Source organism: Neolamprologus brichardi, chromosome 17 (genome assembly GCF_056152115.1).
Source record: "Neolamprologus brichardi isolate AB-2024 chromosome 17, ASM5615211v1, whole genome shotgun sequence".
NCBI classification, from domain to species: Eukaryota; Metazoa; Chordata; class Actinopteri; order Cichliformes; family Cichlidae; genus Neolamprologus; species Neolamprologus brichardi.
Window position 1 is genome coordinate 23290188 of NC_142120.1, and position 26782 is coordinate 23316969.

General features: G+C 44.5%; 3 protein-coding genes across 7 annotated transcripts; 1 reads left to right on the plus strand and 2 right to left on the minus strand.

Moving 5' to 3' along the window:
- Positions 1-553: 553 nt before the first annotated feature.
- tnpo3 (transportin 3) lies at positions 554-10384 on the minus strand. Of its 3 annotated transcripts, none has more exons than XM_087830794.1 (23): positions 10135-10384; positions 8637-8837; positions 8159-8232; positions 7915-8071; positions 7493-7636; positions 7215-7390; positions 6991-7129; positions 6718-6864; positions 6274-6381; positions 6097-6188; positions 5876-6015; positions 5546-5737; positions 5278-5369; positions 5105-5181; positions 4968-5028; positions 4740-4880; positions 4267-4383; positions 4077-4171; positions 3833-3989; positions 3586-3753; positions 3383-3495; positions 1221-1304; positions 554-1128 (listed from the first exon to the last, which is right to left on the minus strand). In XM_087830794.1, exons 1-22 carry the CDS (start codon positions 10252-10254, stop codon positions 1244-1246), a joined length of 2772 nt encoding a protein of 923 aa, XP_087686920.1. In that variant the 5' UTR covers positions 10255-10384; the 3' UTR covers positions 554-1128; positions 1221-1243. The 3 variants fall into 3 exon arrangements, with proteins under 3 accessions (XP_087686920.1, XP_087686919.1, XP_087686918.1); XM_087830793.1 differs by having other exon boundaries at positions 5278-5365; positions 5542-5737; XM_087830792.1 differs by having other exon boundaries at positions 5269-5365; positions 5542-5737.
- Positions 10385-14879: 4495 nt separating this feature from the next.
- Positions 14880-16495, plus strand: opn1sw1 (opsin 1 (cone pigments), short-wave-sensitive 1). The gene is made up of 5 exons (XM_006781091.2): positions 14880-15234; positions 15311-15479; positions 15550-15715; positions 15835-16074; positions 16195-16495. The coding sequence occupies exons 1-5, from the start codon at positions 14895-14897 to the stop codon at positions 16285-16287; spliced, it is 1008 nt and encodes a 335-aa protein (XP_006781154.2). The 5' UTR covers positions 14880-14894; the 3' UTR covers positions 16288-16495.
- Positions 16496-16547: 52 nt separating this feature from the next.
- calua (calumenin a) lies at positions 16548-19613 on the minus strand. 3 transcript variants are annotated; one of them, XM_006781092.3, is made up of 7 exons: positions 19528-19613; positions 19030-19261; positions 18380-18573; positions 18121-18287; positions 17987-18047; positions 17231-17430; positions 16548-17150 (listed from the first exon to the last, which is right to left on the minus strand). In XM_006781092.3, the coding sequence occupies exons 2-7, from the start codon at positions 19248-19250 to the stop codon at positions 17046-17048; spliced, it is 948 nt and encodes a 315-aa protein (XP_006781155.2). In that variant the 5' UTR covers positions 19251-19261; positions 19528-19613; the 3' UTR covers positions 16548-17045. The 3 variants fall into 3 exon arrangements, with proteins under 3 accessions (XP_006781155.2, XP_035764241.2, XP_087687030.1); XM_035908348.2 differs by having other exon boundaries at positions 19543-19608; XM_087830904.1 differs by lacking the exon at positions 19528-19613 and having other exon boundaries at positions 19030-19274.
- Positions 19614-26782: the final 7169 nt, after the last annotated feature.

Sequence of the window (26782 nt, forward strand, 5' to 3'; positions counted from 1 at the left end):
AGGTCTGAGGACAGGAAGAGCACTTCAGTGAGCTCCAGGATGTGGTCCTGAGCAGGTTCAGGTCTGACTCACGGATTTGTTCCTGCGTGACGGTTTACATCACACCTGTGACGCATTTAAACTGAGCCTTCTGCAGACCAACAGCTCCACATACAGAGAAACTTTTTCCATCTTCTCTGTGCTGTAGCATGAGACCTGGAACGATGCAAACCACCAGCTCACTCACGCCCTCCGATGCCCAATAAAGCTGCTGCACTGCCTTCACGAGTCTGTAGCCAACCTTGGAGCGTCTGTGATGGAGGAGCAAAAAGATTTGCTCTGTTTGACTTTGAAGATTTCTGTGATGAAGGTTTCTATTATTTTAGAAAGCCTCTGCACCCTTCTGAGCCAATTCATCAGGTCGCCACGATGTTGGAGGAAACATTTACCTCATTCCTTCTAACACCTGCTAACCAGAGCGAGAACCCAAACACCTGGCTACCATGCAGCTGTCTGACCAACTGGCACAGGTAAGTGAGGTGACAGTAATAACAGAGACACTGGATGAGCAGTTTTTTTTTTTTTAATTTGTTTACAACAAGGCTACATCACCGATGATGTCATGGTGTCAGTCTCTCCGCCTCATTACCCAGAGTTCACTCTGTTTCACTTTGTGGAAGAACAACTAAAATTCAACCAAAGTTAAAAAGGTCAAAGGTGACGCCAAATCCTCCCGCAGCACGCTGCAGCCAAGAGCATCATGGAAAATCTTTTGGCTCCTTTTATGGCACGGACAAAAAAAACAAAAAAAAAAAACAAAAAAACCCCACCACGACCAAAGTCCAAAAATAAATCTCTAAAAACTGTTGACCAGGCACATCCTCCGATTCACGACCGCAGCTTCCTGACCCCGCCCACCTGCCGGACCCAGCCCCGCCCACTCACCACCTGCTGCAGGTGAGGTCAGGTGAGTTCAGGTGAGCTGGGGTGGACTCATTCTGTCCAATCAGTCTTCAATCTGTCAGTCCTTCAGAGTGAGCCGCCCTGTTCACATTCGAAGTCCTTCATCATCTTCATCCCTTTGGATCCTCGTCTGCAGACGCAGATTATTGCCGTCACCTCTGAATGCTCGTCAACAAAAAGATTTACCTGTGGGGAAAAAAAAGAAGTCTTAAACATATCAGAGAAGCAAACAAACTCAGGCTGAATACACACCTGAGTGTACTTGAGAACAGGCTCACCTGGCGGTGCGAGAAGGCTGCAGCTATCGGAACAGTCTGGTGAACTCTCTGATGGCCCAGCACACCTGTTTACACTCCTCAGCGCTGCAGAACAACAAATGTGAGGTTATCCACTTGTCACCTATGCAGCTGTTCCACATACTGAATGTTGATCAAAAACATTTAACCAGACCATGAGATCAATTTTACAGGAAATAAACTTTTTTTTTTTTACCAGTGCATATAGTGTTTTTCATACACCTGAAACCTCCCAATCAGGTCAGGACAAGTCCAGACTGGCTCAATCCGGGCTCCAGTTTGTCTGCGTTCCACCATCAGATGAGCGAGTCTCGACAAAACCTGCTACACACCTCAGGCACTCTTACCTGAACGCCTCACAGTCAGTAATGCCTGTCCCTGAATGCCTCACAGTCAGTAACACCTGTCCCTGAATGCCTCAGTCAGCAACGCCTGTCCCTGAATGACTCACAGTCAGCAACGCCTGTCCCTGAATGCCTTAGTCAGCAACGCCTGTCCCTGAATGCCTCGTCAGGAACCCCTGTCCCTGAACACCTCACAGTCAGTAACACTTGTCCCTGAATGCCTCACAGACATAATTGACTCGCCTTAACACATTATGAGCAGTGATGGGAATAACAGCGTTACTAACGGCGCTACTTTTTTCAATAACAAGTAATCTAACCAATTACTATTTCTATCATTACAACTCTGTTACTAACAAGAAAATGTGGTGTGGTCGCGTTACTATTTTTTAACAAACAGACGTCGAAGCTGTGTTCAGTTTAACCCATCTTATATCAGTTGCACGGAAGTAGCTGACTACGTAAGTAATCTGGGCGCTATGGCTTTAAACAGCTGCACGCGCTCCCGCGGACCGCAATCACAGACAATCACTTTTTGGCACAAAACCTGGAGCAAGGGTCAAAACAATTGCATGAGTGCTGCTGTTTGACTGAGGAAGAATAAAGTAGTCGTGGTAAGCCAATCACATGACCACTTCAAGATAACAAAGCAACAAGGTGATATATACCAGTTTTTAAATTGTGTTGACAGGCCACGTAAAACCAGATCATGATAAACAATATATACGCTGCGTTTTGTCCTCAATAGTTTCGTCACATTTACTGTCTAAGGACAGTGCAGCAAGCACTCTCTGCTTATGAGCAAAAAATAAAAAAACAAAACAAAAAACAGTCCGTTCGTGTTGGTGGAAAAATGCACCATGTTGACCAACTAAAAAAATTATATGGCGACATGACATTTGGTTGTTTTGGAAGAGGGGGAAGTTCTAGGAGTGATGGAGAGAGAGAGAGACAGAGACAGAGAGCGAGTTTAGAGATGTGAGAGATTTGTGACGTCTAGCGTGTTTGGAGTGTGTTGTCTGTGTTGTCTTATGTAGTTAGTGTGTAGTGTAGAGGATAGTTTGGTGTTGTGTGTCAGTAAAATGACGCGACTGCTGAATGAAAACAGGAGGAGTGATACACCTGCTGCTGTCCGACCTGCAGGGATCAGGCTGTGATGTTCTCCTTTATAGTGGACAGAAATTATTTTTTTGTAGTGGCACAAATAATTTGTGTGGCAGCTTATTGAATGCAGAACAGCTGATTGTTCTGTAAAGAGTTTGAAATAGTTATAAAAAAGGGTAAAAGGTAAATGGATGCAAATAACTTTGTTGTTTGCAAAACTTGTGCAGAGGATTTTAAATTTGCATTTAAAGTTATGAAATATTATCATTAAACATGTTTGTGGTTGTTACAGTAAAAAATATAACTTTTTCTACTCTGATTTTATGTTTTTTTTTTTGTCTGATTTTAGATCAATTGTGTTAATACAGTATGTCAAAATGAAACCATAACTGTAAATTCAGACACGTGAGGTTGTGCTGAAAAGGATGATACCAAACAGGGCAAAGTAAATAGTTTTTAAAGGTGAAATGTGGAGGTAAAATCAAAAGTAGTTAAAAATGACCAATTATACCCTGGACCCCAGAGGGTTAAACGTTTTTTTTTTTTTTAAAGTAACGCAATAGTTACTTTTCAAGTAATTAATTACTTTTAGAATATTGTAACTCAGTTACTAACTCAGTTACTTTTTGAAGGAGTAACTAGTAACTATAATTAATTACTTTTTCAAAGTAACTTGCCCAACACTGGTTATCTCACCTGGTGACCTGTTTATGGAAGTCAGTCAGCTGTTTATGGGTGACTGTCACGGCGCCGCCTGATGTCTCCTTCGGTAAACCTTTCAGGGCGCTCTCTAACCAGCGGCAGAACGTCTGCAACACAAGGACACCATCATCAGCACCTAGAGTCACCTGACACCCCCAGCATGCACACAGGTTTGAGATGCCTGACCACGTACTCACCGGCCGGTCGAACACCATGATCTCCCACAGCACCTCGGCGACGTCAGGTAGCGTGTACGGGGGCAGACAGAAGCAGCATGAGTGCATCAGCTGAGTGACGAGCTGCTGGCCGTGCTGCTCCATAGCCTGACCAATCAGACGCTTTCTCACCTCGAAGTCCTCCTCGTGCTGCAGACCCACAGGTGTTAAGGTGAAGCAGACTCCTGTGACATTACTGGCGTTTACAGCACGTTTCCATTAGACTTACATCGTTGGCGACTCCTGTGTGGATGAGGTCTCGGACAAACTTCATCACGCTGCAGTTGGCGTCTCGGTGGTCCAATGAGGTGGCGGCGATGGCGCACTGGATGATGTGAATGATGATGCTGCTGCTGAGCAGTGTGACAGGACTTCGCTGGACAAACCTGAGCAGACGAGGACAGCGGGTGAAAACGGGCAGAGCTATGGAGCATGGCACCATTGGGCTCAAATGGGCGGAGCTTCAGACTCACCTGGTGGCCAGCCTGAAAAGGTCGTCCACAGTGTCAGGGTGATTCCTTAGACCGTTCGGCTGCTCCAACAGCTGGAAGGTCGGCATGCAGAGAGCCTGAGGAGGAGGAAGCCACACCACCATCATCATCACTGACCAGCTCATTGAGCACATAACAGAAAGGTGGAGCCTCAGTGCCCAGGTGTGCTCACCTGTAGCATGTCGAGTAATCCCTGTCTGCAGCCCTCCTCCATACCGTACTCATCCACCAGGATGCTGCCCAGGTACAGGAAGCAGGAGTGTGGATACACCTGATACACGCCCACCATCTGACAACAACACACACGTGATTGTTTCATTGGAAACAAAACAACACTGCATCACCAGGGATCACAGATTCTCTCTAAACCAATCCGAATTGCTGACACTTTAGTCACAGCGCCCCCTGGGGTCTGGCAAACTGCTTTGAATCTGTTCACAGATGATTATTTTGTGTGACAATTTTCAACAACACTTGCTTCACTCAAACTTCATTTTATTGATTACTGATTGACTACATCATGGTGCACATACTCAAAGCCGACTGGAAAAGCTCTGATCAGCTGTTCTGGAAGCTCAGAGTTTATTTTTAAACTCAGAGCTTGTTGAACCTGCTTCCTGCTCGCTGTCCGATATGAGGTCTCACCTGTGTGACAAGCGGCTGCAGCAGGGAGGCGGAGCCTTTCCCGACACAGCGCACAGCGAACCTGAGGCAGCGACAGCAGCGCTCCACGATGCGGTTATCAGCCTGGTGAGTGTTCAGAGTCTCCGACAATACGGGCCAGATCTGCAAGTCACATGACCAAAGGTACCTCTATCACATCTATTCAAATCACTCTATTCAAATCAGACCAGGTGAGCGCAGGTGTGTTACCTCCTGGATGACTTTCTGACATGGGTGAGTCTGTCCATTCTCGACGATCGGGTTTGTGTGTCTGCAGAGAAATGATGTGTCCACCGTCAGCTGTTTCATTAAAGTTATACTGGAAGTGAACAAACAGGAGAACTCACCTGAAAATCACAGCCAACCTGTCGAGCCACACCGTCGGATCAGCTGATTTACCGTTCGTGGACTGCTCAGTCAGAAGCTAAAACACAAACAAGTAAACACATAAGTGAAGAAACAAACAAACAAACAAACAAACAAACAAACAATCAAACAAACACACACACACCCCTCTGACCTTCTTCAGAGCAATAACCTGAACAGCACACAGGTCGCTCAGACACTCTGCGATCTTCTCCAGAGGAAGTCGAGCCAGGACCAGAGCCGTACCTGTACAGATAATAGTACACTGATGTGATTACACATGAGCTTGCTGCATCTACACCACTCATGAGGATAAACCTGTGTCAGAGATTTAAACCTTATACCTTCTAAATGTGACCATAGGTATCTGATAAATTCAAGGGAGGTACACTACAAATATATGATGATGTCAGTGCAGGTACCTTTGAGCAGGCCGACGGCAGCCTCTGTGGAAAGGGCGAAGGAGTCTAGTGAGCGAGCAATGTCCAGCAGCCCGTGGAAGTGCTGAGCCATGTGATCTCTGCACACGGAGCAGATGTTGTGGATCGCCTTTGCTGCCGCAGATGCCAGCGGTTTCTCTCGCAGACCTTTCATCAGGTAGTTCAACACAGAGTCTGACAGGAAGTACAAAATATTATTCAGTATGCCCAGACGCACCTGTGAAGCTATGACATCCTGAAAGGCAAGGAAGTTAAAACATGGCTGACTGCATCATCAGGACAGTGCCATTGTTCAGGATCATTCCTCCGTACCAAGGAATCTGGGATTCCTGTCCACGACCTCGCTCATCTCGCCAACCAACTCGATACTCGTGTATCTCACCGCCATGTGAACGCTCTCCGGAAGTAACACAATCTGCTGCAGCACCTCCGTGAGCGTCGGGTTGTTCTCCCTGAAATTCCGACATGGAGAACATGTTTACTTGATGAACGCGTCTGTGAGAACTTCCTGTGGCAGTGACACAGATACTCACGGGTCGACGCTCTTTGCGATGGAAGCCATGATGAAGAGGACGGCTTCTGTGACCTCCCAGGGAGGATTCCCATCTTTCAGCGTGGAGTACAGCTGAGGACGGGAAGTGATGTTAATGAAAGAATAAAGGTGAAACAGATGCCACCTGTCAGCCTGAAACCACCTGAGGATTAGTTACCTGAGCGAAGCACTCCACGGAGCCAACCAGGAAGATGACATCTTTAACAAGGTCAGACACCCTCATCCGGAACTCGCCAAAGTCGTCTGTGTCCTCCGGGATTCCCTCCTGTGGATGGAGAAAAATTTAGACTAAGATTTCATGACCTGAACACCTGAAGCCAACACCTGTGGGTGGAGCCAGAGCTGGAAGTCTGACAGACGCTGACATTTTAGTTTGTTTGTGTTCCTGACTTCACATTCAAACTGATTCACTGATTACTGATCACTTACGGTGAACACACCTGTGTGCATTATTGTGGACCACCATGAAGACAACAAGGACAGGTAATACAGTCAGGGTTCAACTTACAGCAGTGTGTTCAAACTCAGCATCATAAAAACTTTACACAGAAGGATCTGGAGCCAGACTGCAGCATGAAAAGGTTCAGGTTCTGGTTCTTACATGATCCGGATCGAGCTGGCAGTGCCGGGCCAAACAGTGGAGAAGCCTCTGGATGTACGGTCTGAAGATGGCGTGCAAAGTCGGGTCGTTGATTTTGTACAGGTGTTCCCCAAGACGGTACCAGAAGTTAAAGGAGATCTCCACCACCTGGACCACAGAGAACAGAATCACACACAGAACCATAACGCAGACCAGACAGGCTGACATCCGAATTAGAACACAGAGGAGCTTCATATGCCATGTCATATGCAATCCCATGGGGTGTGTTCGTACCTCGTACTGGGGGTGTCCTGCACAGATCAACAACAGCTCCAGGGTCCTCAGGTCTCCCATGCCCTGTCCTGGACTCCTGACCGTGGTCTCCAGGAAGGTCTCGCAGAGCTCTGTGAAGATCCTGCAGTAGTTCAGCACTCTGAGGATGAGAATTGAACACATGTGTTAATGACAATATGTAAACAACACATGAATGCCACAATCAGAACTAGATCTGTCCTCACTTGTCCAGATCTTCTCGGGCTACTGCCATGTGATAGGCCGTCTCTAGTGTCAGGACGCCCTGGAAGAGCTGCAGCGCCAATGCGACGTTGGTCTCCACGTTTTCTATGGCGTAGAGCGCAGAGCACACACAGTCGGAGGACGCCTCGTGGAGGTTGGTAGAGGTTTCGTCCCTCTGCTGTGGAGACAGTTTGGGGTAGCATAGAAATATTCACACGATCCCAGATCGAGGCTCACGTGATCATCAGATCATTGACTTTGATGGCACTCTCACACTTACCAGGACCTGGAAAAGCACCATGAGCAGCTGGTTGCTCGCCATGAAGTTGCTGTCGAGGACGCCCAGGTTGAACCAGCTGCCCAGACAGCGAAACACCTTAATAAGCATCTTCTCATCATTCCCCGTTTTCTCCACGCAGGTTGTCTGAGGACAAATAAAGTCAGAGTCCTGTTTAAATAAAGATTAGTGACATCATCAGTGACATCTCCATTTTTAGAATGATAACAGTTTCCGCCACATTATCATTATGGTTTTATTACTAGCCACACCCCTACCTTAATGACAACATGCAGCTAATGTGGCTATCATGTGACAGTTAAACAGCCACTGGCCCGGTGAACAGATACGATCAACATTCAATGGTGTTCAGACAGAAATATTACTGAGCTGTCTGACAGGTGAGAGTCAGACAGGTGTCTCACCAGCAAGGTAACCACGGTGCTTGAGTAGTACGCCAGGTCCTCGATGATCTCCGTCCTCCGATTCGCTCCGATCCTAAGCGAGCGGCTGTGAACTTCCTCTGGGAGCACGGTGAGGATCTCTATGAGGAAGAGCATCGAGCTGATGTCATTGTTGTACCTGAGAAGGGGCGGAGACAGAGGAACAGGTTAGTCACTGACCAGCTTCAGAGAAAACATTGTGTTAGCCGATTTTGTCAATTCTTACTTTTCTATCAGTGTATGAACACATCCTTTCCAGGACGCCATCTGCAGGGCTAGGTCAGCGATCGCCAAAGCCAGCTGAGGAAAAGGCGATGGTCTGAGTTACTCAAGTAAGAACTACCACAAACAAACTTCCTGTTTTTAAACCCTGTTGATGTCACTGCAAGTTCAGCTTACTTTTTACAGTTAAACCCCCACCCTCCGACAAGGTGTGATAACAACCACACAGATGTATTAAAGCAGGTGTTAACCAGCTCAAGCCAACATTAAACATCACAGGTAAGAAATATTTCTCAGGCTGATTCTGTTACAGGACTCAGTCCTCTTAACTAAAGCGATAATCAGCTGTTTCCAGGGAAACCCCACTGAGACAACTTTACAGCTGACTCAAGCCGAGTACAAAAGGTACAGATCAGTCAAGAGTCAATGAAGTCCTATTGACTCCGATCAGATGCTGTTACCGGCGCAACAGGTGTAGTTACCTGGGTTACAATGATGGGTGACAGGTCCTTGAGGTTTTGGATGTGCGTCAGCAGCGAGTCTCGCAGTGCATTGTGGGTCTCTGGCGGGAGCTCGTAGAAGCTCGTCTGGATCTTCATCTTCATTGTCTGTGCGGCGAAGTAACACGACTCCACGTCCTGTTTGAGCTGCAGCAGCTGGTCTGACACCTCCCAAGCATACATCTGAGGAGGAAGTGATGTCATAGCAAGGGATGGGAGAAGAAAAAAATCGACACAGCATAACATTATGATATTTTGTCTATACAGGGACACCAAACAAAAATAAATAAACTAATTAAAATGTGAACAAGAGGACTTCTGACTAAACTGAAGGAGGCAACTTTATCAGGTAACTGCTGTATTATCTCAAACAGATTGCACATAATTGCCAACTTGACTCCATTCAGTTGCAGAGTGACTCATATTACGGCAACATTTATGCAGGTCTTAGTGAAATGTTGGTGAGCTTGGTAAGAAAATAAATGAAGAGATGATGTTACATTGTTGTATAAAACAGGTACTAACAAAGTTTAACTTTGACAACATAATCTACAGTTTAAAGGTGGTGATTGCGAATATTACTGTAATACTCGCACATTGTAAAATGTTAAAAAAAACCAAAAACAAATCTTCAGTGAATTATTTTCATGAGATTGAATCGTGGGCTGTCTGCTGATTCTGCTCCTTATCATTAATGCCCATCAGCCACTCGGGAGAACATCTGACCAGAACAACAGCCTCACGTTTCCAGCTAGGTGACACTACAATGAACCGTTTGATCTGTTGTCCCCAAAAGATCAACCACCTTCTGACTGAACCTGAAGCTCTTCAGGTGTTCTCTTCAGGTGTTCTCCTCAGGTCCACCTGAGAGGCTCGAATTAGTTCTCACGTGACTGAAGGCTGTGAGCTGGGGCTCCACAAACACTCCACTGAGCATGCTCACTGATCAGCTGACTGCTACAGGGGGAAACTTTCACCTGCATAACTTCAGCCTTCACGCACAGTGGCTGACCTTTTACCCCAGGTCACCTGACTGTGACCATGCTAACATGCTAACAGCTGAATAAAAACAAACAAGCCGGAACCGCAAACAGGAAGTCCAAACACAGGCAGGGGAGCGCTTCATTTACTCACCTGCAGCAAGGTGACTCACTCACTCATTCACACACACACTCTCTCACACAAAGACACACACACAAACAGAAAGAAACAAACAGACACACACACACGTGCGCAGGCAGGCAAAGTAACATACAGACAGCTAGCAGTTAGCATAGCAGCTAGCTCGGCATGTTTTCCTCCATTCATTTTCTTTAGCTTAGCTGTTATGCTAACGGAAGCGGTGGCTCCTCTGAGACTGCGCACTACACTTCACCTGTGCGTTTTCACACAGGTAAAACCCTGAGATCCGCTTCACATAGATCCCCGAAAACACGAAGCGACCTCCGCCCGCCCGGGCCTCTCCCCCCCGCCCTCTCACCGATCTCTGCAGCTCTCCCAGCCACAGCGAGGCGCGCTCCTTCCCGGCCGGGTCCGGGTCGTGGTACAGGGCCTGGACCGCCTGGTACACCAGCGCCAGGCTCGGTTTGCCGCCCTCCATAGCTCGGGTCAGACACAGGGACGCGGTGAGGCAGACAGCTCGGGGTCCGGGTGCTCGGATCCGGGTTCAGGGTCCTAAACGCTCCGAGAGCCGACCGCCATCTCACAGGCTTTCCGCTGCAACGGCAATCCCGGTCCCACCGGAAACACGGGCACCAAAAGAAGTTCCGCTTTGTCCTCCCGGAAGAAGACTTCTGTGAGAGGGCAATTAAAAAAATAAAATGATGAAATACAATCTAGTATATTAAAATAAAACAAAACTAGGGACACAATAATAATACGATACAATAAATTACAATGCAGTACAATAAAAAAATAATTTGAATTTAATGACAACTTATCATAACCATCCATCTTCTGCTTCACACCTGGGTTTGGGTGGTGAGGGCAGTAGCCTGAGCCAAAAAGACCAGACCTCCTTGACCCCAGTCACCTTGACCAGCTCATACAGGGGGAACACCGAGATGATCCCATTTCAGCTGAGAGATTTTATCTCTGAAGTGAGAGCATCCCTAACAGTGGCAGTCCTAGCCTGTTTGGCGCCCTGGGCGAACACTCCCTCTGGCGCCCCCCCCCCCCCCCCCCCCCCCCCACACACACACACACACACATACACACAAAACATATTAAGGATTGTACATTAACATAAAATTGTTGTACACACACACATATGAAGAGAGAGAGAGTATGCATAGTTTGCATAGTATGCAAACGGCTACCAAACAGCCATCATAATTCGTCATACAATGAGAACAGGACGAATCAACAACTGACAATGACTAATTAATATTATAATCTGTAACATAATGTATTGTTTGGAGTTTAGTCTGTTACTGTTACTATTTTTACCATTTCTTCTTGGAACAACTGTAACCCACATAATTTCCTTAGGGATTAATAAAGTATTCTGATTCTGATTCTGATTGTTTCAGGATGACCTGCCATTATCCAATGACACATCTGCTTACCTGTATCTTTTGTTCGTTTCTCCCCCTCTTCTTTTCTCTTTTTTCTAAACTTAGGACCTGATGGCTTTGAACTTTTCTTGTCCATCTTCCATCGGTTTTAATTTTGCACTCCAGTATGAACACAAATCCACCAACTCGAGGATCACCACAACATGATCTAACACACCTACACCTTAGTTCACAGATTCACTTTGTCTAGGGTGCATTTCTGAGATTTCACACAACCGAGGATTCAAATCATGTATACATAATGGGCTTGGATTTACAACATTATAAATGAAATGTGCTCTATTTGGAAGCAGCCGCCCCCCTCCCCTTTCGACTGGTTGTGTGTGAGACTTTAAATAATCAAACTGTAAATTTTAAATTTTAAATTGTTATTGATCCCTTTACCCCTAGTCCTAAAGTGGATATTTATTTTCTTACTCTTCTTACATATATTGTTTGTTTACTTGCACTGCTGTAACTGGAGCCTCGTCGTCTCGTCTCTCTATATACTGGACTGTATGTAGCGGAGACGACAATAAAGTTTACTTTGACTTCAGCAGCAAGCAGGCGCACCGAGGGCTCTCGCGCTCACTTTTCGCGTATAGAATTTCGAAAAAACATCGGTGCAAATTATAAGTCTGTATCATAATGTCTGGTGTTTTCATGTTTGTTGGTTTGTTTTAATTTTGTTTTATTTTGCGAGTTGGTTATCAGATGCCGCTCAAGCCAGCCAGAGTATCCCCCGCCGCCCTGCCCCTCTCCTCCCTGTGCCGCAAGCAGCAGGCGCACCTCGCAAACGGAGGGCGTCCTTACTCCCAGCAAATGGGCGAGAGAAAACCGATCGGTGCCTATGCCATTCCCAATATGCGCTGGCTGACGTCGGGGCAGCATGAGTACGAGCTTTTTTTTTTGCCGATGCCCGTGATGCCGCCCCGGGCAACCGCCCGTGTCGCCCGTATCTAAAACCGCACCGGCTCATAATGTGGAGGAGTAGCAGCTCTACTCCGAGCCCCTCTCAAAAGACTAAACTCCTCACCCTGTCTGTGACAGAGAGGCCAACCACACTTCAGAAGAACCAGAAAAGGGTTTATTGCCAAATGTTGACCAGATTGAGCAGCCCTACCACCGGGCCCCCCAAGCCAACAGAGCTCCATGGATACTTGGGACACAAAAGTCCTCCACTACAGCAAGGCGATTTACGGAGGGGATCGTACAAGGATGAGTACAAATAAAAATAAATATGTTCACAAACATTTACACTTGAAATGTTTGTAATTACTAAATTAACATGGTGAACCTGGATATCGAAGAACCTACACACATTTAAAATCATCACATTTAACCCTGAGTGTGTGTGCGTGTGCAGTCAGATCAAACAAACTTTAATATCAAAGATAATCTGAGTGAATACAAATACACTTTTGATCATTTCGTTTATTAGGGGAACATGAACAAGTAGCAGGTACAGGGTTAGTTTCATCACTGACATCAATGTTAAAGAGTTTTACCAGTGGCAACATCTGCTCAGCTTCATATCTGATATTAATGAAGCTGTTCAGGCTTGGAATTTACAGACAGATCAACAACAGCTGATGATGTGAACTAAAGTTCTTATGACTGACATGTTTCTGATGCTTCCAGATTTATTTTTTTTTGTAACTAAACCAAACCTGATGCAGGCTGTGGCGACTACTCTCAGGTAGACTGACAAATCTTGGGTTCATTTCTCGCATTCATCTCCCACTTCCTGTGACCTCTGACCCTGACTAATGATGTTAGTATAAATGAAGCCCTATAAGGAAAAGAGATCCTGGATAAAGAGACGTTCAGGGACCTGATGACGTGCTCTGAGCTCTGATGATCAAGTCGAATTTAACTGCTCTAAAACCCAAAGAAACACGGCTTTAAGTCATCTGTGAATAAGTTTCAATAATCAGAAGTTTGGAAGTTAAAAACATTTCTGAAGTTATAACTGTAATAACAGGATAATAAATCTGATGAATAATAGTGTGCCTCAATGCTCCAAAAAGCAATTTTATTACAAATAATAATTAAACCAAAACAGCTTCTGAGTTTCATTTAAATGTTTGAAGTAAAGTAATGATTCACACAATCAAATTACTTCATTGATCAGCAGGTTCTTTTTTTATTTAACAGACATTAAGGATGAAAATAAATAATACAGGATACATGAACACCTGAGGCCACTGTGACCTTTGGTGTTACAGCACAGACTCACAACAAACAGAAACCTAACATTAAACAGTGAAAGCAGCAGACGTAATCTTCGGTCTTCATATCTGAACCACCAGGAGCTTAATCAATAATCCTTAGTAGCAAGTAATCAATAGTCAATACATCAATGATTAATCAGTCTTTTAAGGCTGCAAGTCACCTCCAAACTGAGGTCGTATCATACCCATGCTCCATGCAGCTCACAGCCTGGTTATGATACAGCCCCCGCTCTAAAGGTCAGCAATCATTACAGCCATTGATCAATCGATCAGTCAATAAATGTGTCTCCTCTTCAGCCTGGTCCAGGATGAAAATGGGCAACAGAAGTGGAGACGGAGCAGTTTCTTCTTGTCTGCGACGCTGTCCGGACTCTGGGCAGGAGAAGTGATGAAGGTTGGAGGACAGCTCCTTCTTAAAGGCTCGGTGTTCTTCCTCCTCCTCTTCCTCACAGTCTTCCTCACGCTGAACCACGTTAACCGTTTCAGTGGTCGTGAGTCTTCTAATCTGACTGTGTGACGATGTTTTAAGGATTTGGAGGATTGAGGAGGATCACCTGGTCAGGTAAATCTGAAATATCCGGATTACATCGGAAGTTGGGCACACGGAAAAACAAAAGACTCTTATTGGATTTAGATCCGTCAGCCACCTGCTGCTGCTCTTCATCATCAGGCGTCTTCATTGCCCTGCAGTGGGCCTGACAACAGCTTGTGTTTATTACACTAAAAACTTTATAAACCCATTACAAACCATATCACACAGCAGGGACTTACCTCTTCATCTGTAAGAAGGATTTTTAGAGTTGGCAGCAGAGCAACAGTCAGCTCTGTTGCCTCACTAAAAGAGATCTTTGTTTGAATCTGTGACCTGTCCAAGTGTACCCGCTTCTCACCCACCGACCTCTCCACAACAGTGAGCTGGTTAGCGGGATGCTAATGTTTCTAGTTATTACGTGTAACCAAACTTAAAGAGTACAGATAAATCATTTAGCATAATTAAAGTTTTGCTGTCATGTTATTGGCTGTTAATACGATTGCTGTTGTAAGTATGTGTTGATCACTAATAATTTAATTAATGAAATCAATCATTAAATTAAGTTTGTTTGGAAACAGAGGGAAAACTCATCCACTGACCACATGGTTCTAGGTTCAATTCCTTGGAGTTAAAGGGCTAATCCCAGAGCCATTTACCAAAATCATAAATAAATATTTAAATAAGACATGCATGCGACTGCGGTCACCTTTAAAGCACAACGTTTTATTTGAGCAGTGAGGTAAACTCGGGTGGATCCTTGTGTTCACAGAGAAAACCTTCTGTAAGCAGATTAAGGAGTCAGAAGTTCTTAATCCTTAAAGTTTAGAAAAATCCCAGCAGCATAATCTTTGCTGTAAGTGGTTTATGAGCGTATATAAGAGGCTGACACAGCGGCAGCGGCAAAGAGCTCAGGGTCACAATGGGAAAATACTTCCACCTGTACGAGAACATCTCCAAAATCAGTCCCTTTGAGGGGCCCCAGTATTACCTGGCCCCTGTCTGGGTCTTTTACCTGCAGGCCGCCTTTATGGGTTTTGTTTTTTTTGCTGGCGCTCCTTTAAACTTCGTTGTTCTCCTGGCGACGATGAAGTACAAGAAGCTCAGAGTCCCACTCAACTTCATTCTTGTCAACATCTCCTTCTGCGGCTTCATCTTCGTCACCTTCTCCGTCAGTCAGGTGTTCGTATCCTCCCTGCGAGGTTACTACTTCCTGGGTCACACGCTGTGTGCTCTGGAGTCTGCTGTGGGTTCCGTGGCAGGTAAACCACCCGATCCATCGGCAGGATGTGTACAGGTGTGTGCAGATGCAATGGTGTTTTTCTCCCTCCTCCTCAGGTCTGGTGACCGCCTGGTCTTTGGCGGTGCTTTCCTTTGAGAGGTACCTGGTCATTTGTAAACCGTTCGGAGCCTTTAAGTTTGGCTCAAATCACGCTCTGGCTGCAGTGGCCTTCACCTGGTTCATGGGCGTCGGCTGCGCCTGCCCACCTTTCTTTGGCTGGAGCAGGTACTGTAGGCACCAGGTGATTCTGGCCGTGTGTGTCCTGCACATGTGAGCTGACTGTCTGTGTTGGTAGGTACATCCCTGAAGGTCTGGGCTGCTCCTGTGGACCCGACTGGTACACTCACAATGTGGAGTACAACACGAACAGCTACACACACTTCCTCATGTTGACCTGCTTCATCATTCCTCTCACGATCATCATGTTCTGCTACTCCCAGCTGCTGGGTGCTCTGAGAGCGGTGAGTCAATCAATCAATCAGCCAGCACTAAGTGATTAAATGAGTCTCTGTGCTGGTTGTGTGTTTGGAGCTTGAGAATTTCACTCCATTAAAGCTTAGCCTTGTTGTTTCCTCTGCAGGTTGCAGCCCAGCAGGCTGAGTCAGCCTCCACCCAGAAGGCGGAGAAGGAGGTGTCAAGAATGATTATCGTTATGGTGGGGTCCTTCGTCACCTGCTATGGCCCGTACGCCCTGGCAGCTCTTTACTTTGCCTACTCCACAGATGAAAACAAAGACTATCGACTTGTCACCATCCCGGCGTTTTTCTCTAAGAGCGCCTGCGTCTACAACCCGCTCATCTACGTCTTCATGAACAAACAGGTGAGCACACTCAGATAACACAGTGCAGAATGCAGGGTTTAGTTTTTCGCAGCTTTTCTCTGACAGTTTGAGTTGTCCCTGCCGCTGAAGTGATGATGAGTTCTTCTGTTCTGTTCTCAGTTTAATGGCTGTATCATGGAGATGGTGTTTGGAAAGACAATGGATGAATCCTCCGAAGTTTCCACAAAGACTGAAGTGTCCACAGCTTCTTAATGCTCACACAAAAGTGACACAAAGGACTTTTAAGAGGGCGTGACTGAGCTGAAGAGGACTTTCACAGGTCAGAGTTTGGAGGAAGAATGTTTCCTGTATACTCATCGTTATGTAAATACAGTTTATACGTACACACGATCAGCTGATATCTATGTTCCTGTAGAACATACGTGTTTAGATAAAAGGCAAAAATAAACATTAAAAACAGTGAAGTGTCTTTCTTTAGACTTTCTGAATAAAACGTTCACGAAACCAAACTCTGAGTTTCACTTTTTTTATTGATAAACAGGTAAAAATGTGACATAAAACTCAGACTTTGTCTGTAGATTTTTTAAGCTTTAAGGCATCTTTAAATCTTTATAAAATTATTTGTTATTTGCTCCAAAGTGGCATCGCTCTGAAGTACGAAGCGTAAAACGTTACGTGACATTTTTTTCCGAATGACCAACACAGCTATGACAGTAAGGCGCTCTCACCTGAACTCACACGAGCACTCCTTTTAGTCCACCTGTGTCCCAATGACAAGTGGATTTTAGTGAAAATGGCGGGTCAGTGTTTTACGCTTCTGTACTGCAGAAACTCGTGAGGAGCAAAAACACATACGAAAAATAAAAAAGTCTGGCCTAACAACCTGGCAGTAACTCTTGAACATCAAAACTGTTTTTTCTTCTTTGGCTCTAAAAATAAATTATCTCCATAAAGTTTCCACCAAAATTCAGAAGCAGTTTGTTCCAGCGACGCTTCAATCATGTGACCCTCTAGAACTCGTCGTGTCGCAGTAGCGCCTCTCCAAAGTCTGTCACCTGACTTCCGACAAACACCTCATGCTTGTCCAGAATCTCTTTCTTGCTCAGTTTTCCATCCTGAAGACACAAAAATCAGCTGTTACACATGCAAGCAGGTAAACAGAAAGCTGCGAATGGCGCTTTTGGTTCAGCCTCACCTGGTTGGCATCAGACTCATGCAGCAGATGTTGGGCTTCGGCCTCAGCATGGTCATAGTCAGAGGGAAGGATCCAGTCCATCGTCTCCTCTTTGTCCATCTTCCCATCCTTGTTTTTGTCTCTGAACTCCGAGAACTGCTGACGCTCTGTCGCCACCCACTCAGGCTCCTCCTCTCCGTCCTCAGACATGTACATGTCACCTACGACAATTCAATTCAGTTTGTTTATATAGCACAAATCACAACAACATTTTCCTCAAGGCAATACAATAATACAGAGAAACTCCAACAATCATACGACGCCCTATGAGCAAGCACTTTGGTGACAGTGGGAAGAAAAAACACCCTTTTAAAAGGAAGAAACCTGTGGCAGAATCAGGCTCAGGGAGGGGAATTGGACGTGACAGGAAGTGACCAAACTTAGAAGAGGAACTTAAATCTGTTATCTGTTTGGTTACAGTCCCCACACACACACACACACACACAGATTGGCTAATCATAAAAAGGAAAGCTGCAGCGCACAGAATAAATTCAGCCGCAGGTAAATTTTGTGGTATTCAGCAGCGAGCTCGTCACAGTGCTGCCCCCTGCTGCCTGACATCACAAAAAGCATGCATAGGCTCCAAGGTCCATTTTCATCATGAGACCATCACTGCCTAGTCCGTCTGTCAGGAGAAGGTAAAGGCCTGACCTCCTGACCTTCAGATCAGCTGCTTCCTGTTTCCTCTAATGCTCCACCTGATCGATAAAACCTCACCGATATACTCCTTCAGGTCGATAAACCCGTCTCCATTCTTGTCGATGTCTTCGATCGTTTCCTGTGACAAAAAAAGAAAGTTAAATATTTGAAACGAAACAGTGGGTCACATGACCCCACGGCATCAGTCTCACCTGCACCACGACGTCCTTCATGTACTCGTGTTCTTCAGGATGAAGAAAAGCGGAAAACTCCTGTTTGTCTGCGACGAGGTCTCCATTCCTGTCTGCGACCCGGAACCTCCGCTCGTCCCTCGACATCATGTGGGTGTAGTTGTACTCTGATTCCTTTGAAGGGTCATCTGGAGCCAAGCAATGAGAGACCTGATCAGATTGATTACAGCACAAAAACATTTATCAAAGAAGACCTAATAACCTCAGATGGAGTCCTGACCCAGATAACTGCCGTATGTCACGTTCCTGTACTCGTCCCAGCTGATGCGGCCGTCGCCGTTCAAGTCGAAGTCTTTCCACTGATTCTCCACGCTGTCATAGATGTGCTTCTTCTGAGCATTTCTGATCCAGGCCTTCAGCTCCTCCTCAGAGACGAAACCATCGCGGTTAGTGTCCATTTTATCCACGATGATGCTGTAGAGACACAAATTACCAGAGCGCAAAGCCAAAAACAACGTCTTAATGAGAGGCAACAAAAATAAAGACTGGACTTGAGAAATATCTAACCTAACTGAACCCAAACTGAGCTCACAGGTCCAGGAAATACACTGGACTTTATTTTAATTGTATTGAGTTTTCTGTGAACACAGCTGAGTATGTGAGTTGAAAATGTAAAGTTTCTCCTGCGTCTGCAGCAGCTGGAGGTGGAGACAATTCGACCCGTGAGGACGTCTATTTCCTCACGGTCAGCATGACGCAGCTACAGGAAGTGATTGTCTGAATTTCTCATTATGCTCTGTGGACCCTGTCCCTGCACAGCGCTCAGCCACAGTCTGATCGGACTGTACTTAAATGTGGAGAGCCGAGGCCGGCCTGCTTCTCTTCATCACTCAGAAAAACCAGCCGAATCTTCAGATGACCTGAACTCACCCGAGTCTGCGTTGGCTCTCCTCTGGAGGAAGTTGCTCGAAGGTTTTGGCCTCCTCTTGTCCCAAAAATGCTTCGTGGTCGTAGTCGAAGTTTTTCTGGTCGTCATGCTCAAGGGCGCTCAGAGGCTCCTCATGATGGACCCGACTTTTCCTCTCTGTGGGCTTACTGCTGCTGCTGACCACCACAGCAAGGATGAGGAACATAAGCACTGGACGCACCATCCTGACACACACTGTGACACACATACAAGGACACAGACACAACACACACATACGCACGCACGCACGCCCACCCCACACACACACAGAAACAAAGTTTACGTTTTAAACTTTAAATTCCTCTATGAATATTTTCACTCACAGTCAGCTTCTCTCGCAAACGTCAGTCACATGATAATAAACTCTGGTTTTACAAACATCACAGTTTCTGTTTAACGTAGATATTCATAAAACTGCAGATTGCCTCAAACTCGCTACAGCTGTTGGAGCATCAACTCACCTGCTCTCCTCTCACCTGTGCGCGTGCTACTCTTACACCTGGCGACCGCTGCTCTGCTCGTTCCTCACACCGAGCCCCGCTGTCTGCGACCCCGCGGAGCCGCCTCTGGGCCTCCGCAGCCAATCAGAGCCCGCCTCAGAAATTTCCCTCGACCTGATTGGTCCACCTCAGTTATACGTCATGCTCCCTCGAAGATGTCAGAGGGTTGCTGTCCGCGGACTCTTTTCTTATTGGTCCTTCTTCACGAGAGGAAAGAAGGAAGCACGCATGCCACGTCCGCAGACCCGCGCGCTGACATGCAGGGGGCGGGGCGGAAAAATCATGAAGTTTAAGGAAGATGAAACTTTATTTCCTGCAGATTCTTTCATTCACGTTTATTTAACTGTGGTCATCCCCAATAAAACTTTATCTATAATCTCATGTACAAAAAGCAACATTTAAATAAAGTAAAAGTACTAATAGTAAAAATGTCTTATGACCTGTTTGTCGCTGACTTTTTAATTTATGTGATTTTTTTTTATTTGGCTCATTAAAATCAAACATTGGTTCTATGACCACAGTCCATTTCTGACATAGCATCCTTTTTTTTAGGGTAGGGATAGCTCAGTAGGTAGAGTGGTGGCCCCATGATGGGAAGGCCGGTGATTCAAATCCACTGAACAGCTACCCTGCGGTACCCCTGGGCAAGGTACTGTCTATACACACTGCTCCTCGGGCGTCCAATGGTTGCCCACTGCTTCACTGAGTGAATGGGTTAAATGCAGAGAGGAATTTCCCCAAGGGGATCAATAAAGTACACTTTATTTTTTTCCAAGTTTCGTACGAAAATGATGAGCTGTGATCTGATATTGTAAGTTGTTAGTGCAGCAGTAATAGGTGAGCAGGCCCTCTGTGAGAGACTGTAATCAAAAGGTGGTGCTGTGTTGCGTTTAAGAACGCCCTCCATCGGAGTTCACAGTGAATGGTAAAATCCAATGGCAGACTCAGAGCTTCAGGGTGGAGCTGAAGCATGCAAACATCATCCCACGAATCTCTGGAGAGAAACACGATTCGCTTCTGCACAAAGATTTTCTTAAGTACGGCAGCCACATGGAGTCGTCTCGTTATTTAGTGTTTGCAGTGGGTCTGGGGTCTGCTTGTTCTTGCTTTTCTGTACTGCAGACTCTTCTATAATCAGCAGACTGCAGCCAGGTCTGAGGAGAGGCAAACAACACCAACTGGACAGAAGGTCACCCATCAAAGCCCTCATCAGACCCTAACCCTGACCCACCTCAACTTCTATCACCACCTTGTGGCTGTGCCCAGGCACTGCACTCTGGATGAACCCCATGTCTGAAAATTCTTCCAGCCTGCAGTAAACTGCTTGCTATTGTCAAACCACCTTGGAGCAACACAATCATTATACTTCCCCTTTCACTGTCATTTCACAACATTACAACAGTGTTGCAGAATTAGCCACTAACCCTTCATCTTATCAGCCCTGCAACAAGGAGACACACAGCTCTGTGCTGATTCTGCGCTGCATCAGAGAGCTGGTTTTCCTGGAATGCCAAACTTTATCCACACATCTTAAAACAATGTCAGTGTCTTGGAATAAAGCACTCCACAGGTGTTGGCAAAAGTAAATTGTGATGGCTTTCTGATTATCCATCACCATGCCCTCAACACTGCCATCTTCCGCACTGCTCAGACGATAAATCAATAGATCCACCCCATGTTTTCAGCTGTGGGATTGTTCCCAAGCTTCACTGTTGAGTAACTTGGAAGGGGAACTAACTCATTTTACCTCACCTTTTACCTCCATATACATCACAATTAGACCTTTGGCATATACCTAAACAAAATCAAAAGCTCAACAATGATTAGAATGAGTCCAAATAATTTAAAGTAAAAAGTCATTTGTGGAAACTTGAGATTCTGAACTTTATGTACGTTACGATTACATCACATTTTTTCTCTTTCATAGGTAATTATTATTTTTTAATTACCCAACAGCAAGGAGATGCTGGAGTTATTATATGTTAATAATGGAGCAGAGATCTAAACCCTTATTGATGCTGCTGAGACAGGTGTAGTGGAGTTCTTTAGGTGATGCTGCTAAATGACTCTCTACACATGTAGTCCAACCGATGTTCTAAATCCAAAACATACATTTTACATTTTAGAAACATTGTACATTTTAGAAATGACTTTTTTTTAAAGGAATTTTACACAAACAATAATTTTTTTTAATGGGATATAAAAAAACAAACAAAAAAACCCAATCACTAATACTTCCAGTCGTTTTTCAAAGTGCATGGCAAGAACGGGACCAAAATGGAGGATTTTGTAAATTCTCACTGTTATTTACAGTGGGAATGTGAACAATACTGAAAGACTTTCCACAAACGTGGCTTCTGTAAATGTGCTCCTGACTCCCGCTCAGTTCTTGTGGTCAGTGGTGTGACAGGTAAACAACTCCAACACTCAATATTTACAAATGCTCCACTGTAAAAACACTCAGTCACTGGGTTAATAATTAACAGCACCTCAAATGTGCCAATGAACCAAGTTTCCTACTTCTTAGATTTGGTCCTCAGAGGTACATTTTTGGTGGAGAGCCAGACCTTCTGATCAGCCTGATATGTGGGAGCTGAAACATGACAATCTGCCAAACGTTTATTTTGTTCCACTGACCTGAGGATCTGGTGGTGGCGGTGGCGACAACGACGCACGTGATGCTGGATTGAAGGGAAGGGAGTTCCCCTTCCGAGACAGACAGCAACGGGGATTGGTATCCCAGGGAGGCCTCGAAGGGAGACACTCCAGTGGCTGAAGATGTCATTGAGTTGTGGGCGTTCTCCACCCACACCAGCTGTGAACTCCAGGTGGAGTAATTTGAAGAAGCCACACAGCGAAGACCTATCCAAGAACCTCCAGTTCTTGGAACCACAGCCTTCCACAATCACAGCCACCTGGGACTAGGGACGGTGAGGGGGACGAGGGTTCAGATGGGTGCATTTTGAACAAAATCATCTCCAAATTGCAGTAACCAATAATGTGAGTAGAGGAGGAATGTTGTCCCATGCTCAGGGACTTTGCTGACATCTACAATCATGTCTTAGCACTGGAAAAGAACTGCCAAGGTAAAATTGAAAATCTTGCGAGATTACAAAATTTGTGAGGAACAGACAAAGTTCAGGAATATCTGATGAAGCTCACCAAGTCCAAGCTAACAACAACGGCATAGCCGAAGAACGTGTGTGTGTCTTTAAATACATGTCATCAATATTCAATATCCTTTCGGTGCCAGCCATCTTTCACACTGATAAGCTGTAAGCTCAGTGAAGTTTGTATAATACTGGTTATTAGTTTTAGGGGGCAAACACTTTTTCACACTCTGCCATGTAGGTTTGGATTTTTTTCCCCCCCTTAATCATAAACACCTTCATTTAGAAACTGCATTTTGTGTTTACTTATGTTGTGTTTGTCTTATATTTATAATTCTTTGATGATCTGAAATAGTTAAGTTTGACAAACATGCAAAAAATAGGTAATCAGGAAGGGGGCAAAAACTTTCATACCACTGTAGTGATGTGTCAATTAACAAGAAATATTGTTCTCTTTAGCTAAGCAGTAGTGATTTGACTTTGGTAGCTCAAACCACCATTGTGTGTTAGCTTCTGGTGAGTTTTTTTGGATTGTTCGTCTATCCATAAGATCCTTGAGATATTTGAATCTGGTGACTTCAACCAAGCAAAAGAGGATTTCTAAGGAATTGGCGAGAACAGATTGATTTTAATTGCAGCAATTCTTCTAATGAGTGACATAGGTAAAGTTTTGCAGTGCGGAACATCATACCCTACCGCTTGTCTTTGGGAAGTATGCTTATTTGTCCTAGCACAAGTAATTCTACACAAATCCAAAGTTGTGCAGCAGGGCCAGGAGTGCCAATATCAATGATGTCATTAAATAATGGTAAATAATTAAAACTGGAAATAATTAAATGTTTTAAATGAAATTAATTAACATTTAATTTATATATATACATATTTTCTATTATACATATTTTTTTCAATTTGAAATAATGATACATAAATGACATATTTAATGATTTAATTAATTTGTTGGGGTACTCAAGGCCCTCTGTATTTGTTGATTTCAGCTCTCCATTTAATACTATAATCTCTCTCATAAACTGGCACTCCCCACAAACACTTTTTCTCCACCATGCTGGTCTCCAATGTTCCCTCTAATTTTTCATGTGTCTGAGCAAACACACAAACTCCTTGAGCGATCCCTTGGACCACTGTGAGCAACAGCAGGCGTGTGCACTGTGGTCACGCCAGCATCGAATCCATCCAAGTTACATGGTTTATTAAAATAATTAAATTACAGCATTTACATTTATGTTAGACTACTTTTAATTAACTACTTCAGCCCACTTACAATGATTTTTTTTAATTACACACACACATATATATATCTATATATATATCTATATATCTATATCTATATCTATCTATATATATATATATATATATATATATATATATATATATATATATATATATAGATAGATATATAAGCTCTGACTTGTGTTAAGAGTCTGTGGTCTGGGAGAGAGTCCTGTAACTCTCTGTCTGCAAAATACAGTAAAGAATGACCAATGTTGGGCAATAATTATATAGTTACTTCTTCAAAAAAGTAACTGAGTAGTGCAAACAGTTTTTTGCAGCTGTTTGCAGCCAAGGCGTTTTTTTAAACAAACATTTCATACTATTTACAGAACAATCAGGTATTCTGCGTCAAATTTGATGCCACACAAATTATTTGTGCCACTCCAAAAAATAATTTCTGTCCACTATGAGATAAAGGACAACAACAGCCTGATACCTGCAGGCCTGACAACAGGAGATGTATCACTCCTGTAACATCTGTAACATTCAGCAGTCGCCTCATTGTTCTGACACACACAACAGAACTATTGACTACTAACTACGCAAGATTTGCGCTAAACGTCGCAAATCTCTCACATCTCAAAACACCGCCGTCACTCCTAAAACTTCCGCCCTCCCTAAACAACTGGTCATGGCCATGTTGCCAAATCATTTTTTGATTGGTCGACATTTTGCGACCAATAGGAATGTGTGGGTTTTTTTGGCGTTGTTTTTGCTAATAGGTGGAGAGTGCTTTTGAGCGTTTTCCTTATAAAACGACGTTTTTACCGTTTCTTCCCGCAGTAAATATAAACAAGGATAGTATTCAGGAAGAAAATCAAACATTGCAAATAGTTTTATCATAACTCTGGTTTTACGTGGCCTATCAACACAATTTAAAAACTGGTATAAAGTCCACACTTTTTCCATCAATTGTTCCGTCCGTCCTGCTCACATCTCCAGTGGTTGTACACGTTGTCATTAACGTGGCTTCACTCCACATCAGCCACACCGCTTTGCCAGCTAAAACACCGGTGTCGGCACATAAGGACGCTGTCATAGCCTGTCAAGCCTGACGTTGATTAGCTGCGTATATACGAGTGTGAATCGCATTATTGGCTGGACTATGGGATAAGGTGCCATCGTTCTAATCCCATACGGGAGCAGCCAGTCACTTACTGACAAAACAGCAAAACAGAATTGTTAAAGTAATAATTTTTATTTCAATTCACGTTAGATTTCCTTTTGTGCGCAACGCAGATTTTCTGTGCGCAGAGACTGTGCTGGTCTCTCTCTCTGATGGCTGCTGACGTTGATGGGCCTGGAGCAAATTCTATTGTGACAACCTGCCCACTGTGTGTAGCTTTGGTGTTAGTTCCAGAATAAATTCAATTTTATTTTTCACTGGGCTTGGACCTTGTAGATTCACTCTCATTAACATCTGTTGTTAAATGTTAAACTTTATCAAGTCAAAGTAAAAAAAAAACTTTATTTAGCCCCCCCAAAACTTTATTTATCGTAAACAGCTGGAGAACAGCCTCCCTCCCCTGCCAGTCTTTCACTCTTAGCTTCACCTCCTGAGCTCTGCTCTTTAGGCCTGAGACTGTCCGATTTGTCTGCTCTGCTCCAGATTTCTGTTTATTGTTCCAATTGGTTCTCTGGGCTCTCTGCTCAGTTCAACTAAGCTTTCTCCGCAGCTCTGTAGATCTTTGGCACAAACTATCATCAAGTCAGTTTGTGACTTTTAGCACTGCTTCTTTCATATTGTTTCTAATGCGGCCCTCACTCAGTTTTGTGGAAGTGACTCTGACAGCTTACTGGTTTGACAAAGCTATATGATTACTTCTGCCACGGCACTCTCTGGTGTGTGCAGAACAGTTTGCTTCTCTAACAGAAGAGATATTAAATTGTGCTGTAGCTGTTTTCTAACTCACAAAGACAACTTTCACCATTTTCTTCACTTACATCCACTAACGGCCCCTTATTTTAAGCATGTAACATTTGTTCTTGTGGAGCACCACTGCCATGGGTTAGATAATCACAACCAACAATTAATTTCTGATTTGAATTTCTTCCAACATCACTCTCCTTCAGAGTTTGTTTTGGTAACCAATTTTAATGAAGGACAATGTCTGTCTGTACCTCATGTGCTCAAAACGATTTTTCCAGTTCTCCTTCTGCTCACCTACTTACTATACTTCAGCTGCTGTGTGACCTCCTCCGGGTAGAGGCCCTCCACCCCTCTTCACACAGAAAGCACAGGTCAGCTGACACAAGGCATCTGCAGCCACAGCTGCGTGAAGAGGTGAATGTTTTCTGTCAGGACCCTTCATGATCATACTGAATAATCAAAGAGTTCAATGTCTCATCGTGAGAAAACATAGATCTCATCAGAGGCTCAAACACAGCTCAACAGCGCCAGTGACAACATACCTGTGATGAACTGATTGTTGAACAACTGGAGGTTTTCTCCGGTCCAAAGCAGAACCAGCTCCAGCCTCCAAAAGTCCAACATGGAGTTGCTGTCTCCAGTCCGGATGTGATCCAGTCATGTAGTTCAGCAGGAAGTTCGCACCGGATGCAGTTGTGCATACCTTCATCTATGATGGATGACATAAGGTAATCTTTATTGTAGGATTGCAATTTGTCTCACTGTGCCTACTTCCTGTGGAAAAGCAACAATAAGGAAAGGTCTTGTGAGATGCCCAAATTGCAATATCCTGTACCATATGTTGTAAGTGGAAGAAAATGGATGAAAATGGATTTAAAACACCTCTTAAAATCCATTTTTACTTCTTGGCGTATGACACAGTATGACCCTGATTTTATTGTTTTAA

Excerpts from the sequence above, each read along its gene's own strand:
- tnpo3 (XM_087830792.1), bottom strand. The coding sequence starts at position 10,254 with ATGGAGGGCGGCAAACCGAGCCTGGCGCTGGTGTACCAGGCGGTCCAG. Across the intron at positions 7,130-7,214 it reads GCCCGAGAAGATCTGGACAA|AGTGCTGAACTACTGCAGGA; the intron begins GTGAGGACAGAT and ends TCTCATCCTCAG. Across the intron at positions 6,382-6,717 it reads GCCAGCTCGATCCGGATCAT|GAGGGAATCCCGGAGGACAC; the intron begins GTAAGAACCAGA and ends CTCCATCCACAG.
- opn1sw1 (XM_006781091.2), top strand. The coding sequence starts at position 14,895 with ATGGGAAAATACTTCCACCTGTACGAGAACATCTCCAAAATCAGTCCC. Across the intron at positions 15,716-15,834 it reads TGCTGGGTGCTCTGAGAGCG|GTTGCAGCCCAGCAGGCTGA; the intron begins GTGAGTCAATCA and ends TTTCCTCTGCAG. Across the intron at positions 16,075-16,194 it reads ACGTCTTCATGAACAAACAG|TTTAATGGCTGTATCATGGA; the intron begins GTGAGCACACTC and ends TTCTGTTCTCAG.
- calua (XM_087830904.1), bottom strand. The coding sequence starts at position 19,274 with ATGTGTGTCACAGTGTGTGTCAGGATGGTGCGTCCAGTGCTTATGTTC. Across the intron at positions 18,574-19,029 it reads GAGAGCCAACGCAGACTCGG|CATCATCGTGGATAAAATGG; the intron begins GTGAGTTCAGGT and ends GTGTCTCTACAG. Across the intron at positions 18,048-18,120 it reads TGAAGGACGTCGTGGTGCAG|GAAACGATCGAAGACATCGA; the intron begins GTGAGACTGATG and ends TTTTTGTCACAG.